The following is a 19,110-nucleotide window of genomic DNA, read 5'->3' on the forward strand; positions in this document are numbered from 1 at the left end:
GCACATATTAAATATTGAGAAAAACATGAAATAAAATGAATTTTCTACTTTCAGTGCAAGAGAACAGTTTAATATATTGCCACCTACAGCATTACTTATTCAGTAGTGGATTAAACTACTGTCAATACCCTCTCTTTGACACAAGAAGTAAAAAAGAGAAATTTTTCTTTGTCCCTCGCAAATGAAATGTTCCAGAATGATGATGTGCAAACACCTAGGAGATCGATAATAACAGGGAACCATGCATGATCCATCCTGGAAGCTAGCCCAGAAATCGCTTCTGAACTCTGCGTCCTGCACTGGGCCAGGGACGGAAAATAATTTTTTAAAACATTTAAAGAGAGAGAGAGAGAAAGAGAGAAATAATGGTTCATGTTCAAAGCAGAGATGGTTTCCCCGGAAAGAAGCCTCCCCTGCAGTCTGTTAGATCTCCGTTAAGTGTCAGAACTGGGCTTCAAAAAAAAAAAAAAAAAAAATATGTGCTCTAATTGATCAACTCTAACACAGATGACACGGAATATGTCACTTTTTACCAAATTTGAAGACATTTTAATTGGAATCAAAGAACTGCCAACTAATCCATGCTAAGGCTGCTAAAAACCACCCGGTAAACTAAGCATATTAAGGTCTGAATTCTTTATCTAGTCCTGAATTATTTTTTAATTACAGGACCCTAAATAATCTAATAACAGGTCCCTTTTTGGAGAACAGAACAGGAGGCCATGACACAGGGTTGTGTGATAAACACAACATATCCATTCTGCTGCCTTATGGGAAATAACTGGTCACCTTGCGTCCCCCCCCCCCCACCGCCGCCCCTTGATCCTCGTCCCTTTTAAGATATTCAAATGGATTGCCTCGATCAGTGATCAATACGCCATTATGTGTGTGTGGGTTATGTGCCCAAACATACACATTAAAAAGTTCAGATTCTTATCTCATAAGGCACCTTTTCCCTTCACTTCTAGAATTCTTGCCATGTCCCCCTTTGGTTCTCAGGGAGGGGGAACCATAATTAATATGCAGAAAAGAGAAGACATCTTTCTGTGGCTATTTGATGGCACATTTCAAATCAAACAAAATGACTTAGTTACTGGCAACTCACTGAGCCAAAGTGACACTCTGACCAGACTCTAAGTGGCCACAGAGGGACAGAGAGGAGAGGACAGAAAAGCATTAGGCAAGGAAGGTGAACATTGTTCACCGGCAACCAGTGTGCCTGGTCAGAAAGAGAAGCAGGGATAACTTTTGTTTGTTTAGGGTACTTTTATCCTTTATTTTAAAGTTTACTTATTTTGAGAGAGGGAAAGAGATGGAAGGAGGGAGAGAATCCCAAGCAGGCAGATGTGCGACTCGAACTCACGGACCGGGAGATCATGACCTGAGCAGAAACCAAGAGCCGGACGCTTAACGACCAGGCCCCCCCCAGGCGCCCCAAGGGTACTTTTGTTCTTGAATGTGTCCTTTCAAAAGAACTAGCCTTAACATTTACATTAAGGACTCTCATTTTCTCAGTACCTATTATTTCGTATGTGTAACCGTTTAAGGTTGCATGGTTCCCAATGTCAGGTGACTCACCTGCTTATCAAAAGCTATCCAGGATGGCACGGTGCTTCCCATTCCTTTAGGAAAGTCACTGTATTTACGCTTCATCTTTTGCCCAGGAAGCAGTTCTCCACCTATTCCAGGTTTATCTTCACTCACCAGCATCCTCACATTGTTGCAAAAGCCCCAATGTTGAGATTTGTGGAACTTCTCCTTTTTCACCTGTGAACGCAAAGGACAACATAAAATGGCTGACGTTACTCTTTATGTCTTGTCTTGTTTGCTTGTTTTTGTTTTTTTTATTTTTGAACCGGGGGGGGGGAGGAGGAGGGGCAGACAGAGAGAGAGAGAGAGAGAGAGAGAAATGGAGGGAGAGAGAGAATCTTAAGCGGGCTCTTTGCCCAGTGTGGAGCCCGACGTGGGCTCGATCCCACGATTGTGAGATCATGACCTGAGCTGAAATCAAGAGTCGTACGCACAACCGACTGAGCCACCCGGGTGTCCCGTGTCTTAGCTGTTTTCAAAGGTAAACCACATCTCCCATAGCTTACTTTGCCCATTACAAAATGCATATTCGAGTGGCAAAAACAAATTCTGATCAATCCCTACCCAGAAAGTTGTGTCACGTTTTCAGTTCATTTTAGCAAATTCGAAACTTTGAAAAGCAAGAGGAATAAACCCAATGCTCCGTGCTGTTTAAAACAGTTAAAAATAACTGACTGCAAGTGAACATTTAGAACATTAGTTTGCTAATTGGTCTATTCTACTTATTTGCTAAGAATTGCGAACAGGGAAGGAAAAAAAGTCTTCCACTTCAGAGTAAAAATGCAATGGTTTTCCCACAGAAGTTATTTTCACCAACGCAGAAAATAAAAGCGTTCCCTCATTAAAACAAACGTAACTGGAAATTCCTCAGAGCTGCCACTGTCATCCTAATTTTAAAACCTCGCTGTCCTTTTCCCTCGCTGCCCTCCCGTCTTTTCTGGCGACCTGGGCGGAGAGAGAAAGGCCTGGACGATACTACCAAGGGTTGGCAAAGATGGGGGCCAACATCAACTCGCATGCACCTGCTAGTAAGAAAGGAGATAATCCCTCTGGGGAGAGATCCAGCAATACCTAGGAACGTGAAAAGTCTATATGCCCTCTGGCCTAAGAAATCCATTCCCAAATTTCCTTTGCCCCTGTGCACAAGGAGCTAAATATAAATAATAAATGAATATACATAACAAATGAATGTAAACAGAGGCGCCTGGGTGGCTCAGTTGGTTAAGCGCCTGACTCTTAATATCAGCTCAGAGTGTGATCCCGTGGTCGTGGGATTGAGCCCCATCGGCGTGAAGCCTGCTTGGGATTCTCTCTCTCCCTCTCACTCTGCCCCTCCCCAACTCGTGCGTGTGCGCTCTCTCGCTCGCTCTCAAAATATTTTACAAAATAAACAAATGTAAGTATTTGTTGTAGCAGATAGCGTATCATATAACGAACATCCATCCACGGCCCTGAATTTAAAGAAAAATTTCAGATCACGATGAAGCCCTCTCTCACGCCCCTGCCTCCCTGTCCAGAGGTAACCATTATCCCGAATTTGCTGCTTGAGCTTTAACATTTTGCCAGCATTGTATACAGCCAGGGCAACGGCTGTTTGCGAAAGCATGATGCGTTGGTGAACAGAAGAAGATATCTGCAAATCTCCTCCCTGATGAGGGGTTAATGTCCAAAAATATACGAAGAACTCCTACAACTGAAGAGCGCAAAGACAAATGATACAGTGGGAAAAAATGGGCAGAGGATCTGAACAGGTATTTTTTTTTTTTAACATTTTACTTTTTGAGAAAGCACGAGCACGCACACACAGGCACGAACGAGTGGGGGAAGGACAGAGAGGAGAGGGCTGTCAATCACAGAGCCTAACATGTGGGGCTCGAACTCACTAACGAGGGGATCACGACCTGAGCCGAAGTCAGACACTTGACCGACTCAGCTACCCAGGCGCCCCTGAACAGGTATCATCCTAAAGGAGACACAAGATCGCCAACAGACCCCAGAAGGGATGCTCAGCATCACTCATCATCAGGGAAATGCAAGCCAGAAACACAAAGATACATGCACCTCTATGTTCACGGCAGCATTATTGACAATAGCCTCTAAGACGTGATAAAAACCAAAGTGTCCACCAATGAATCAATGGAGAAAGGAAATGTGATACACACACACACACACACACACACACACTTGAAATATTATTCATCCGTAAAAAAAGAATGGAATCTTGCCATTTGTGACAACATATAAGGACCTTGAGGAAACTATGCCAAGTGAAATAGGACAGAAAAAGAGAAATACCATATAATCTCACTTACATGTAGAATCTTAAAAAAAAAAAAAAACACCACAAGGTCATAGATACAGAGAACAGATTGGTGGATGCCGGCGGGGGGGGGGGGGGGGGGGGAGGCGGGTAGTGACAGGTGCCAAAAGGTAGAAACATGCAGTGATAAAAGTCCTAGGATGTAATATACAACATGGTGACTACAGTTAATATTGTACTGTACATCTGAAAGTTGCTAAGAGTGTAAATCTTTTTCTTTTTAATGTTCACTCCGTTTTGAGAGAGAGCGAGAGCGAGCGAACATGAGCAGTGGAGGGGGAAAGAGAGGAGGAGACACAGAATCCAAAGCGGGCTCCAGGCTCTGAGCTGTCAACAAGACCCCGCTGTGGGGCTCGAACCCACGAACCCTGAGATCATGACCTGAGCCGAGGTCGGACACTCCACCAACTGAGCCACCCAGGCGCCACCCCAGGCAAACGTCTTCGTGAATGACGAAGCGAGGACTATACTATCCTCACCTCCCTATACCAGGGCTCCCCGGGATCTCAACTCCTCGGGTCCCACCCCGCTTATAAGGCCCCTACTGGAAAGCCGGCAGCCAGGCTCAGACTGCCCTTGATGCTTTACATCAAATTAATAGCCGATCCCCCCAACCCCACTTCCTAGTTGCTAAAGGTGGGAAGATCAATTTTATCACGTGCTCGGATGGACTGCTGGATAATCAATAAGCTGCCAGGGCCCTTGTAGAAACCACAAAGCTAAGCCAAACTGAGAAGCAGGCTCTAGCGTCACGAGTTGTTCATCCATCTATAATCTTTCCTTCAGGGCTCCAGGACATCAGAGGCTCGCTGTTTCTTTTTAGGCTGCCCGGCAAAGCCCAGATGCTTCACAAGCCCGCGACAAAGGCAGGAAGAATGAGGTGCTTGGAAAGCACCAATTCTGTAGCCATAACAGCTAACGTGCCTCGCATTGCTTTAAGGACTTTATTTCTTCTTTATTTAAGAGACAGACGGAGAGCAAGCGAGCAGGGGATGGCAGAGAGAGAGAGAATCTTAAGCAGACTCGACACTCAGCATGGAGCCCTACACGGGGCTCGATCTCATGACCTCGGATCATGACCTGAGCCAAAAATCAAGAGTCGAGACGCTCAACCCACCGAGCCACCCTTGTTTTAAAGGCGCGCCCCTGTTTTAAGTACTTTAAAAGCATTAAATCCTTTTAATTCTCAGAGTGAATCTCTGAGTATGCGTTATCGTTACTATTTGATAGATGGGGATCCTCAGACACAGGGAGTTTAGGTCATTTGCCCAAGGTCACTCACTAGTGTAAGGGCTTAAACCCAGGATGCACGCTCACTGCCTGAGCCTTTAAATGCTGGGCCTTGCATGTGTCGTGCGTCTTAGAGAAAAGCAAAGGACTTCCCCTTGTTTCCATCATCAAGGCTGAATGAATACCTTTACTTCTGACAAATATAACAAGGCAAATGACCACCATGACCGTAAACAGATGGGATAAGGAGACCGAAAACTTAATAGCTGATATCACTACCTTTTCCTTACAAGCAGGACAGATGTGAGAGAGTGCTATAGAACGCCTTTCCCAGTCATCAGTGGTTACGGGAAATGTGAGGACTGAGAGAGCCAGCTCATATTTATACACACACACACACACACACACACACACGTACACACATGTACATGTACATACATATACATATACACACATACATATACATTTTATATATATACATATACATTTTATATATATATACACATATATATGTATATATTTTAATGTTTATTTCTGAGAGAGAGAGAGACAGAACATGAGCAGGGTTAGGGGAGAGAGAGAGGGAGACACAGAACCTGAAGCAGGCTCCAGGTTCTGTGTGTCAGCACAGAGCCCGATGTGAGGCCGGAACCCACGAACCATGAGATCATGACCTGAGCCGAAGTGGGAAGCTCAACCGACGAAGCCACCCAGGCGTCCCATATTTAATATAGTTTTTAAATGTTTATTTTTGAGACAGAGAGCGAGACAGGCAGACTGTGAGTGGGGGAGGGGCAGAGAGAGAGGGAGACACAGAATCCGAAGCAGGCTCCAGGCTCCGAGCTGTCGGCACAGAGCCCGATGCGGGGCTCGAACTCACGGACTGTGAGATCACGACCTGAGCCGAAGAAGGTCACTTTACCGACTGAGCCACCCGGGCGCCCCAGTACTTAATACTTTGATGTACATTAACAACAACCTACTTTTCTGTGTTTTTGAGGTTAATGGAACGTATGATCTAGAATTACTAAAACTATCATTCTTAGATATTCCTGCTTCATCAGGTTTGAGACTGGTCGGCTTCTGCTCCACGAATAGATGTTTTTTTCTCCCTTCATGTCATATTTATTTTAAGAATTCATTTTCTCTTGTTTTCTGTACTTTTATAGAGAAAAAAAAAGTCACTCAGTAGATGCTGTGAACCTCCCAGAGAAAATAACAACAAAATTGCCTCAGGTATAGTGGGATCTTAGGGCTCAGGAAAATAAGAGCATGAAAGCGACCATTACTTATTAATAAAGCTAAATCACTCAAAGAAACCCCAAATGTAAAAAACAAAAAAGCCAAGTCAAGGAAACTTCAAACATTTTTTAAGCTAATTTTCCTCTCTTTCCAAACCTAACTTGGAAAATTGTTGTGCTCATGACTCTTAGCCATCAGCTCAGCTCAATATAATAATAAGATTGGTGTTACATATGTAACATTGGCGTGTGTGTGTGTGTGTGTGTGTGTGTGTGTGTGTATTTATTCTGAGAGGGAGAGAGAGAGCGAGCACAAGCAGGGGAGGGGCAGAGAGAGAGAGAGAGAAAGAAAATCCTAAGCAGGCTCTATGCTGTCACTGCAGAGCCCAACGCGGGGCTCAATCCCACAAACCTGAGCCAAAAATCAAGAGTTGGACGCTCAACAGACTGAGCCACCCAAGCATCCTGGTTTTACATATTTAATAATGTATTTAAATCAGTAGAGTGGAAAATAAAATTTAAGTCAGTAAGATCTAAAGAGATGCACAGCCCCTTCCTCAAAAAACTCTGATATTTTTTTCTCTAAATAATTAAACCCCAAGCACCAATCAGTAAAAAGAATTCTAATGACTTCCCCAAAGGTCAGGTAAAACTGTCAGCTTATTGTAGTTGATTAGTACATCCATTCCCAAATTGCTTCTCCCTTGCTGGTCTCCTTTTGGAAGCCAGAAAAGGCAAAACACTCCACTTGTTTCCTCAGCCTCCTTTTCAGAAGTCTGTTCTGGGAGTCTGGAAAAGGCTTTTTTCCACTTGAGCCAAGGGACAAATGCAAGTGATGCTGCTCCTAGCTCACCTTTTCTTGCCTTGAGATGCGTATGTGATGGCTGGAGCTACAGCACCCCGTTGAGATCATGAGGAGAAAGGTGGGGAGGATCCCAGAGATGCTGGCTCAAAGTGGAGCCTTTAAATGAATGCCAGCAGGGGCGCCTGGGTGGCGCAGTCGGTTAAGCGTCCGACTTCAGCCAGGTCACGATCTCGCGGTCCGTGAGTTCGAGCCCCGCGTCAGGCTCTGGGCTCATGGCTCAGAGCCTGGAGCCTGTTTCCGATTCTGTGTCTCCCTCTCTCTCTGCCCCTCCCCCGTTCATGCTGTGTCTCTCTCTGTCCCAAAAATAAATAAACGTTGAAAAAAAAAAATAAAAAAATAAAATAAATGAATGCCAGCAGCCACCTACCTCCAGACTGCCTGCTTGGTGAAAAAAATAAATCTCTGCTTGCTCTAAGCCTCTATGGGTCAAGTATTCCATTATTCGCAGTAGAAAGCATTACAAACTAATACATTTAGTTTCCGAAAGTTGTGCTTGAATGTTTTTTTTTTTTTTTAAACAGAATAAGATTATTAAGTGATCCAACCGGTAATTTTCTTTATACACTGACAAAAATAAACCTCTTCTCAAACTTTGAGCACAAAAAATAGAAGGAAAATTTATCACCTTCGCTGACTTAAGGGATCTACTGGGGATTAATTCTAGAATTTATGAAGAGGGGCACCTGGTTCCACTGATGAGACTAGAAGAATAGAAAAGCTAAAAGCAGCTGTGAGTGGTATACACACGGGCAATGTATCTGGAGATGGAAACCAGGAGCTCATGACCTGGCCCAGTACCTTCTTTAAGGATATTATGGAAGAAAGTATACCTCAAGGGTAAAATCAGGGAGTTGTTCATGGATGGAGGTTCACGAGTGTGAGAGCCTGTGCGTGCGTGCGTTCTCACGTGCACGTGTACGTGCGCTGGGGGTAGGGAGGCTGAAGTGAGCTCTTCCTAACTGCCAAGTTCAGCACTCCTGTAGTAACACACCATCTAGAACGGCATCCTAGGCAAGCTGAGGGTCAAAGAAGATGGCACCAAAAAAAAAAAAAAATCAAAGAACCTGCAACACAGCACAAGAGTCACATCTGACTTCCCACCCCCTCCCCAACAATCTGACAATAGTATTTAAAAATGGGAAAGGTATAGAGACCTGAACAGAAGCGAGGTTTCTATGCTTCATTCCACGTAAGTCACAAATATATACTATGAAATCCAGAACAACCACTAGGGAAACTATGCTAAGAGATACGCTTGGGGTGCTCGGGTGGCTCAGACAGTGAAACATCAGACTCTTCGATTTCGGCTCAGATCATAATCTCACGGTTCCGGAGTTTGAGCCCTGCATCAGGCTCTCTGCTGTCAGCACAGAGCCCGCTTTGGATCCTCTCGAATCTTTGGATCCTCTGTCCTCCTCTCTCTCGGTCCTTCCCCCCACCCCCCCTTGCTCTCTCTGACACAAAAATACACATTAAAAAAATATTTAAAGGGGCGCCTGGGTGGCGCAATCGGTTAAGCGTCCGACTTCAGCCAGGTCACGATCTCGCGGTCCGTGAGTTCGAGCCCCGCGTCGGGCTCTGGGCTGATAGCTCAGAGCCTGGAGCCTGTTTCCGATTCTGTGTCTCCCTCTCTCTCTGCCCCTCCCCCGTTCATGCTCTGTCTCTCTCTGTCCCAGAAATAAATAAACGTTGAAAAAAAAATATTTAAAAAAAACGAGATACACTCAACATAGTGACTTGACAATTCTACACATCACGTAACTGTCACCACAGTTAAGCGTGGTCACCATGTCATTACAATATTACTGGCTGAGTTCCCTATGCTGTACTTTTCATCCCTGTGACTTATTTATTTTACAAATGGAAGTTTGTACCTCTCAGTCACCATACTGTATACCAGAAACTAATATAACATTGCATGTCAACTATACTTCCGTAATAAAAAATTTTTGGAAGCTACATATCCCAAAATACTATAAATAAATCAAGATGGAACCCTAAAAAAAAAAAATTGTTTCAGTATCCCATGGGAAAAGAAGAGAGACAAAGAAACAGAAACAATATATCAGACATAAGCATTCACACATCAATAATCAGCTTAAGTGTAAATGATCTAAATACAGTAATCAAAAGAGATTTGCAGGGTGCATTTATAAAGCATCACCAACTACTTGCTATTCACAGGAAACTGATTTCAAATTCAAGGACGTAAGTCGGCTGAAAGTAAAGAATATGAAAAAAAGACACGCCAGGCAAATAGCAATTGTAATACAGCAAAAGCGGCTATATCAATATCTGATACACTAGACTGCGGGGCAAAGAGAATTACCAGAGAGAATAGAGACATTTACAAGGATAAAAGAATCGATCCACCAGAAAGACACAACAAACTTAGAAGTGTGTGCACCAAACAACAGCGCCTCAAAATAGGTGAAGCAAAGCTGATAAAGTTAAGAGGAGAAATAGACAAATCCACAGTTAGAGTTGGGGACCACAACCAACACATATGACCAACGACAGCAGGATACATACTCTTCTCAAGTGCGCCTGGAACGTTCACCAACACAGACCGTATCCCGGACCCTAAGAGCAGCTTTGGCAAATTTAAAAGAGTTAAAATCGTAACCGCTGTGTTCTCTGCTGATCACGGAATCAAACTAGAAATCGAGAACAGAAAGACAACAGGGAAAAAAAAATCTCCAAATATTTGGAAATTCAACAACACTTTTAAATAGTGTATGGGTCAAAGAGGGAATCTCAAAAGAAAGTTTAGGAAACACACGGAACTGAAAGAAAATGAAAATACAACCTATCAAAATATGTGGGATGCAGCTAAAACGGCGTTGAGGAAATTTAGCACTAAATACTGGTGGCTCAATGGGTTAAGCATCCGACTTCAGGTCAGTTCGTGATCTCATGCTTTGTGGGTTCGAGCCCTGCGTCAAGCTCTGCGCTGATGGCTCGGAGCCTGGAGCCTGCTTGGGATTCCGTGTCTCCCTCTCTCTCTGCCCCTCCCCTGTTCATGCTCTCTGTCTCTCAAAAATAAATAAGCGTTAAAAAAAAAGATGAAGAAAGAAAAAGAAATGAAGAAAGGTGTCAAATCAATACCCTACGTGAAACTGATAAAAATAGGAAAATAGAGAAACACCCATCAAATACAAAATTTGTTCTTCAAAAAATACTTATTAGTGGGGTGCCTGGGTGGCTCAGTCGGTGAAGCATCTGACTCTGGCTCGGGTCATGATCTCACGGTTCGTGGGTTCGGGCCCCGTGTCGGGCTCTGTGCTGACAGCTCAGAGTCTGGAGCCTGTCTTCAGATTCTGCGTCTCCCTCTCTCTCTCTGTCCCTCCCATGCGTGTGCACGTGCACTCGCTCTCTCTCAAAAATAAATAAAAAAATTTTTAAAACAAAATAATAAAAAAATACATATTAGTAAAACTAATCTCTAGCAAGACTGAAACATTTTTAAAAAGAGTTAAGATACAAATCACCAATATAAAAATGAAATAGGGGTTATCTTCACAGATGCCATGGCCATTAAAAAGATAATGAGGGAACACTCCGACCAACTTTACGCACATAAATTCAACAACTTGAAAAAACGGAACCAGGGCACCTGGGTGGCTCGGTCAGTTGAGTGTCCGACTCTTGATTTCAGCTCAGGTCACGATCCCAGGATTGTGGGATGGAGCCCCGCGTCGGGCTCCGTGGTGAGCAAAGAGCCTGCTTAGGATTCATTCTCTCTCTCTCTCTCTCTGCCCCTTTCCCCAGCTTGTGCTCTCTCTAAAATAAAAAAAATAAAATAGGGGTACCTGGGTGGCTCAGTCGGTTGAGCGTCTGACTTCGGCTCAGGTCATGATCTCACAGTCCGTGAGTTCGAGCCCTGCGACGGGCTCTGTGCTGACAGCTCGGAGCCCGGATCCTGCTTCGGATTCTGTGTCTCTGTCTCTCTCTGCCCTCCCCCACTCACACTCTGTCTCTCTCTCTCTCTCTCTCTCACAAATAAACATTAAAAAAAATTTTTTTAATAAAATAAATGGAACCAATTTCTCAAAACCATAAACTATCAAATACAGTCAAGATGAAATCATCTGAATAGTAACCTCTAAAGAGCCTTAATTTACAGGGCACCTGGGTGGCTCAGTCAGCTGAGTGTCCGACTTCAGCTCAGGTCATGATCTCAGGGCTTGTGAGTTCGAGCCCCACACTGGGCTCTGTGGTATCAACACCAGCCCACTTCACTTCCTGTCTGCCTGTCCCTATGCCCCTCCCCAGCTCCTGCTTTCTGTCTCAAAAATAAATAAAAACATCAAAAAAAAAAAAAAATTAAAACATGCAAATAAAATTTAAAAATAAATTAATAAAGAGCCTGAGTTTATAACTAATAGCCAAAACACAATAATAAATAACTAAAGCCAAAAAGCAACCCCTATGCCCCGCTGGCTTTACTGGAGAATATTTAAACAAAAATTAGCACCAATTTTGTACACTGTCTTCCTGAAAATAAAGAGGAGGGAAGTCTCCCCAATTCATTTTATGAAGTCAGTATTATCTTGATACCCAAACTGGAGAAACAGTTCAAAAAAAAAAAAAAAAGAAAACTACAGACCAAAATCTCTCATGAACATAAATGAAAAAATCTGCCACAAAGAAAAAAAAAAAAAAAAAAAGCAAACAGAGTCTGGCACTGCATAAAAGGAATTATACACTATGACCATGGGATATTTGTTATGCAAGGCTGGTTAACATTTGAAAAAAAAAAAAAAATCAATGTAATCTACCATATCAACAAATAGAAAACTCAAATGTTAGTATCAATTAATACAGGTTAAACACATTCGATAAAATCCAACACCCATTCATGATAAAGACCCCCCGAAAGTTAAGAATACAGGGGAATGATTTGATAAAGGGCATCCACAAAAAAACCTATAGCTAACATCATACTTCATAGTGAAAGACTAAATGTTCTCCCAAGATCAAGAACAAAGGAAAATGGTGATGGGTATTGAGGAAGGCACTTGTTGGGATGAGCACTGGGTGTTATATATGTAAGTCACAGATCATGGGAATCTACTCCCGAAGCCAAGAGCACGCTGTCTACACTGTATGTTAGCTAACTTGACAATAAATTATATAAAAAAATAATAAAGTCAAATTTTAAATTAAAAATTTTTTTAAAGAACAAAAAGCAAGAATGTCTGCTCTCATACTCTGATTCAACACATTATTAGAAGTTCTACCCACCATGAAAGGCAAAAAAAAAAGTAATAATGAAGGGATACTAGATGGGAAAGGAAGAAAAGGAATTGTCCCTATTTGTAGGTGACAAGATTGTTTATGTAAAAAACAATTCACGGAATTTACAAAAAAAGAAAAATTCCTCCAACTAATAATTGAATTCAGCAGGGTCACAGGATGCAAATCAACACACAAAAGTCAATCACACTTCTATATACTAATGCTGGACATATGAAACCAATTTATTTTTTTAAGTTTATTTATTTATTTTGAGAGAGAGAGAGTGTGCACAGGAGGAACAGAGAGAGAATCCCAAGCAGGCTCCACACTGTCAGCACAGAGCCCGATGCCAGGCTTGAACTCATGAACTGTGAGATCATGACCTGAGTCCTAATCAAGAGTTGGTCAAATTAACCAACTGAACCACCCAGGCACCCCATGAAACTGAAATTTAAGACACGATGTCATTTACATTCTCTCCAGAGAAAAATGAAATATGAAGCACATCCAGGATCTGTGGGTTGAAAAGTACAAAATGCTGGTGAAAAAAATCAAAGACAACCTACAGAAATGGAGAGACGTAGCATGCTCATGGATTGGGAGACTCTACGTAGTAAAGATGCCAATTCTCCCCAAAATGATCTAGAAGTTTACTGCAATTCCTATCAAAATCCCAGCAAAGTCATTTGTAGACGCAGACAAGTTTATTCTCAAATTCCTACGGAAGGTACGGGCTCTAGACACAGAAGATACTTACGAAAGAAAAGCGGAAGGAATCACTATACTTGATATTAAGGTTTACTGTATTACCATAGTGATCAAAACGGTAGGATTGGCAGAAGGATGGACACATAGACCAACAGAACAGAATAGAGAACACTCCAAAATGCTCAAACGAGTTTTTACAAAGGTGCAAAGCACAATTCAATAGAGGAAGGATAACCTTTTCAACAAATGGTGGAGTAATTAGATAACCATGGACAAAATGAAACGGATCATGACCTAAACATCACACCGTATACAAAAATCCACTCGAAATGGATCACAGCCTTGAACAGAACATGTAAAACTATGAAAATTTTAGGAAAAAACATAGGAGAAAATCTTCAGAATCCAGAGCTGGGCAGAGAGTTCTGAGACTTAACGTCAAAAGCATGATCCATAAAAAGAAAAATTGATAAATTGGACCTCATCAAAATTAGAAACTTTTTTGCTATGCAAAGAGACAGTTAACGGGATGAAAAGACAAGCTACAGACTGAGAGAAAATATGTGCAAACCACATCTTAGATGAAGGGCTAGTATCTAGAATATATAAAGAATTCTCAAAGCTCAACAGTGAAAACACAATCCAATTAGAAACAGGCAAAAGATATAAACAGACATTTCACCAAGGTGGATACACAGATGGCAAATAAGCACATGAAAAGATATTCAACTCATACATAAGCCATCAGAGAAATGCCAATTTAAGCCCGCAGTCCGATATCCCTACACTGCCTATCAGCTAAAATAAAAAATAGTGACAACACTAAATGCTGACGAGGATGTAGACAAACTACATCACTCACGTGCTGCTCTTGGGAATGTGAAATGGTACACACACTCTCAAAATTAGCTTGGTAAGTTTGCTTTTGTTTTTTTATAAAACTAAACATGTAATTACCATATGACCCAGCAATTGCACTCTTGGACGTTTCTCTCAGAAAATGAGCACACGTGGGGGCGCCCGGGTGGCTCAGTCGGTTAGGCGTCCAACTTCGACTCAGGTCATGATCTCACGGTTTGTGAGTTCGAGCCCCGCGTCGGGCTCTGTGCTGACAGCTCAGAGCCTGGAACCTGCTTCAGATTCTGTGTCTCCCTCTCTCTCTGCCCCTCCCCCGCTTGCACTCGGTCTCTCACATTGTCTCAGCAACAAACATTAAACAAAATTTTTTTTTAAAGAAAGAAACGGAGAACAGATTAGTGGTTGCCAAGAGTCAGAGATCTCAGCATGGGGGGTGGGGGAAGGGAGTTGGCAGTTGATGGGAAGGATGTGGGTGGGGGTGGGTGGGGTTATCAAAGGGCAACAGGACGGATCCCTGTGATGATGGAACTGGTCTGTATCTTCCCTGTCTGGGTGACCACAGCAACCTACCATGTGATGAAACGTATAGACTAAATGCACAGACGCAAATGAATATAAGTAAAGCTGGGGAAATCTTTTACCTTCTAATGTTTATTTATTTATTTTGGGGGGGGAGGGAGCGGAGAGAAAGAATCCCAAGCAGGCTTCGCACTGTTAGCACAGAGCCCAACACGGTCCTTGAACTCACGGACTGTCAGATCATGACCTGAGCCAAAATCAAGAGTCCGGACGCTTAACCCACTGAGCCACCCAGGCGCCCGAAGCTGGGGAAATCTTAAGATCCGTGGGTTATTGGAATGTTAATATCTGGTTGTGCTATCATACTATAGTTTTTTGCAAAATGTTACCAATGGGAAACTGAGTAAAGGGTACGCGGGATCCCTCTTAGAACTACACGTGAACTATTATTTCTTAGAACTACACGCGAATCTAGAATTTCCTCAGCAAAAATTTCAATTAACAATAAAACCAAGGAGAGGGTCCACTTCCCTTGGTGACTAGGAAACATCCCACACAGGTGCCTTTTGTATCACGCACGAAGTATGAACATGAACACAGACGAGCAATAAAGGATTTAAGTCTCCCCAAAATGAGATGGAAATAGTCCCATAAATGATAAAACCACCATTTCCGTTTCAACTGCCAAACTCGTGTGATGAACAACAGGTAATCTAACTTAACTGTAAGCCATGTGAACTGACCTGTTCTCCCCCAAAACTCTCGGAACGGTGACCATCCCCTCCTTGGGGATGAAGCACAGGGTTAGTTTGGCCTTCAGCTGGCCACACCGGTCACTTTGTCACAGTAGAGCATTTCCAGGTCGAATTCAGGTATCTGAGGGCCTGGTTAATGAGGGAGGGAGTGAAAATGCCCACCTCCCACTTCCTTATGCTTCGGGGACGCCCTCCCCTCCAGAGCGGGCTCTGCCCTCTCTACGGCTATAGTCACAGGATAAACTTCTCAGGAAGTGGCCCAAGAAATCCCTTTACATTTGCACTCGTGTGGATCTAGAATCCTGTCGTCGGGTGACTGGCCTCTCAAGGGGCCCTGCCTAAATGAATGAATGCTCAGGGAAAATGTGCGGCTTCCAGAAAAAGCCAAACTGCAGGCCAACGAGGAAGAGAGAAGTGTCCCTCTGCATGGCACAACGGGCCACAGGAGAGGCTTTGAGTCACAACTTGTACCTGACATTTTCATGCTCTCCCGGCCGCTTTGTGGAAGCCCATTTAAGCCACAAAAGCCAAGGACTTTCTTCCCCGCTTATATTTACTGTTGCTAAAATAAGAAATGCTCTGGTCCGCAGCGGAAGACACAAGCAAGAAGCTAATTCCGGAGAGGATTCTCCCAAACTGCGACGATGCCTTCGGGCTTTTAGGCATGGCTGCTACAGGTGGACAGAGGCAATCAACACGCACCTTCTAAGGGTAAGGAAAGGCGACCCGAAGAGCAATCGAGCACAGTCTCTTCGGTCAGCTGAGGAATGTCACGATCACACACAAAGAACGCAAAACACGGCACAGGCGACAAGCCAGTGAATGGGTGGTGTGGACACCATAGGTGCGTTGAGGGATGTGCAGATGGAGAGAGGGCTCCTACTGAAATGGTCAGGGAAGGCTTTAATGAGAAGCGGGGAGTAGAGCCAACCCGCGGGGGAAGGCTACGATCCGGATGGGAAGAGGAAAGGGAGTGACAGGATGGAGGCAAGTAAACCCATAATTGAGTGGTTCGGGGGGCACCTGGGTGGCTCAGTCGGTCAAGCGGCCGACTTCGGCTCAGGTCATGATCTCGCGGTCCGTGAGTTCGAGCCCCGCGTCGGGCTCTGTGCTGATGGCTCGGAGCCTGAAGCCTGCTTTGGATTCTGTGTCTCCCTCTCCCTCTGCCCATCCTCCACTCAAAAATTAATAAACATTAAAAAAATAATGGAGTGGTTTAATAATTAAGTCCAAAATATAGCCAAAGGACAGACCGGGAGTATGCTGGTTTAACTGGAGTATTAGGCTTGCTTTCCACTATGGAGAGGAAGACTGGTGAGAAAAAAACAGTATTGTTTGAATTTTTTACCGTAACGGTATACTCGTGTGTTACCTGTATATGAAAACTCACAAACAAAGGGGCCCCTGGGTGGCTCAGTCGCTTAAGCGTCCAACCCTTGATTTCAATTCAGGTCACGATCTCATGGTTCATGAGCTCGAGTCCACACAGGGCTCCGCACTGACAGCACAGAGCCTGCTTGGAATTCTCTCTCTCACCCTCTCTCTCTCTGTGCCTTCCCAACTACCTCTCTCTCAGAATAAATAAACTTAAAAAAAAAAACAAACACAAAAATATTTTAAAGAAAGGGATGCTAAGGCCGAGGAGGCATCTAGACTCACAGGTATCGAGTCTGTGGCTGGTGTGGCAAAGTGTGAGCTCCCCAAAGCCATTATTTACTGCTTTTTGTCTTTCCCAGGTCCAAAAATAGATGGTGAAAAATCAAGTTCCCAAGACCCCTTTGGCAAAGGAGACTGTGTGACTCAAGATGTAAGGGGGAAATCTACTGGGGATGGGGGGTGAGCAACACTTTGTTTTCTGATATAAGAGTCTTTTTGCCTCCCCCTCCTTCCTACTGGTCTTGAACATGGTTATGAGAAGTTGTGATGGCTGGAGCTGAAGCAACCACCTGGCAACCATGAGGCCACAGAGCCGGGAAAGCAAAGCCAACCTTCTAATGACGACAGAACGGAGAGATGAAAAGAGTCTGAGCCCTTCATGACATTCATCAGCCACTGCCCAAACCTGAAACCACCACACCCCTAGAGTTCTTCCAATGAGAAAAATCGATTTGGCTTAAGCCACTGTGAGTCAGGTATTCTGTCAAGGAGAGAGCCCAAAGGATCTCTCCCAAGTGACACAGCTATAAAGTCCAGAACAGAATACAAAAGCGACCAAGGTTACGTGTTTGATTCCCGAAGAGGCAGAGTGACTCTGATTCCCGAGCCTCAAATGAACACTTAGGAATAGCGCTGGATATCTCCCGTCGGTCTGTCCAGCGATTCCTTGCCACCGATTCCTTTCTTTGGCTATTTATTTTCTAACCATTTTATTGAATTATAGTTTATATACCATAAAGCTCACCCACGTAAAATACACAACTCAATGGAGTTTAACTGCAATTACAAAGTTGTGCAAAGTTAGAAACACTTTCATCCTCCCCGAAAGAAACCTCATTCCCATAAGCCCTCACTCCCAGTTTATCCCCTCCCCCCCGCCCCGCCCACTGGCCTAGGCAACCACTCATCTACTTTCTGCCTCTATAGATTTGCATATTTTGCACCTGTCACATAAATGGGATCATACAACACACAGTCCTTTGCATGCGGTGTGCAGTGTGTTTGTGAGGTTCATTCATGTCGTAGCATGTGTCAGTAGATTGTTTAAATATTTATTTTGAGAGAGCGCGAGAGAGGGAGGGGCAGACGGAGAGGGGAAAAAGAGAATCCCAAGCAGGCTCCACGCTGTCAGCACAGAGCCTAACACGAAGCTGGATCTCATGAACCGGGAGATCAAGAACCTGAGCCAAAATGAAGAGTCGGATGCTTAACTTACTGAGCCCCCCAGGAGCCCCATGTATCGTTAGTTTTGTAGCCGAATAATATTCCATTGGATGGATAGGCCACATTTTATTTATCCGTTCATCAGCTGACAGACATCTGACTTATTTCTACATTTTGACTATTACGAATAATGTTGTTATAAACGTTCACGTTCCCTTTTTTCTTTTTTTTGTAGATACAGGTTTTCTGTTCTCGTGGGTATACACCTGGGCGTGCTACATCATATAGTAACTCTAGGTCTACTTTTTATGTTTTATTTATATTTCAGAGAGAGAGAGAGAGAGAGAGAGAAAACGCATGACAGAGCATGAGCAGGGGAGGGGCAGAGAGAGACGGAGACAGAATCCGAAGCAGGCTCCAGGCTCTGAGCTGTCAGCACAGAGCCTGATGTGGGGCTCAAACCCATGAGCAGCGAGATCATGACCTAACCCGAAGTCGGATGCTTAACTGATAGAGCCACCCAGGCACCCCAGTAACTATCCGTTTCAACTTTTGTCAAACCGCAGACTTTGCCACGGCAGCAACACGATTTTATATTCCTACCAGCAATACGCGAGGATCCCAGTATTTCCACATCTCTGTCACCAGATGTTACTGTCTTTTTTTGTTATACCCATCGCAGGCAGTATAGAGTAATAATAGCTCACCGGGGTTCTGATTTGCATTTTCCTAATGACTACTGATATTGAGCATCTTTCCATGGGTTCACTGGCTATTTGGAAAGGTTTTCTGAAGCAAGGTCTATTCAGATCCTGTGCTCATTTTTAGATATACGGGATATAAGTCCCTCATCACATATATACTTTGCAGGTATTTTCTCCCATATTGTAGGCAGCCTTTTTACTTTTTCAGTCGTTTCTTTTGAAGCACAACTTTGGCTATTTATTGCAGCAATCCTCATGA

General features: G+C 43.7%; 1 protein-coding gene across 1 annotated transcript in view; it reads right to left on the reverse strand.

Moving 5' to 3' along the window:
* EFHC2 (EF-hand domain containing 2) overlaps positions 1–19,110 on the reverse strand; it is a 204,845-nt gene that overhangs the window by 177,732 nt on the left and 8,003 nt on the right. The window contains exon 2 of the mRNA XM_045471272.1: positions 1,579–1,767. Coding sequence (XP_045327228.1) covers positions 1,579–1,767 — 189 coding nt within the window. The remainder of the gene's footprint in view (positions 1–1,578; positions 1,768–19,110) is intronic.

Source organism: Leopardus geoffroyi, chromosome X, assembly GCF_018350155.1.
Source record: "Leopardus geoffroyi isolate Oge1 chromosome X, O.geoffroyi_Oge1_pat1.0, whole genome shotgun sequence".
In the NCBI taxonomy this organism is placed as follows: domain Eukaryota; kingdom Metazoa; phylum Chordata; class Mammalia; order Carnivora; family Felidae; genus Leopardus; species Leopardus geoffroyi.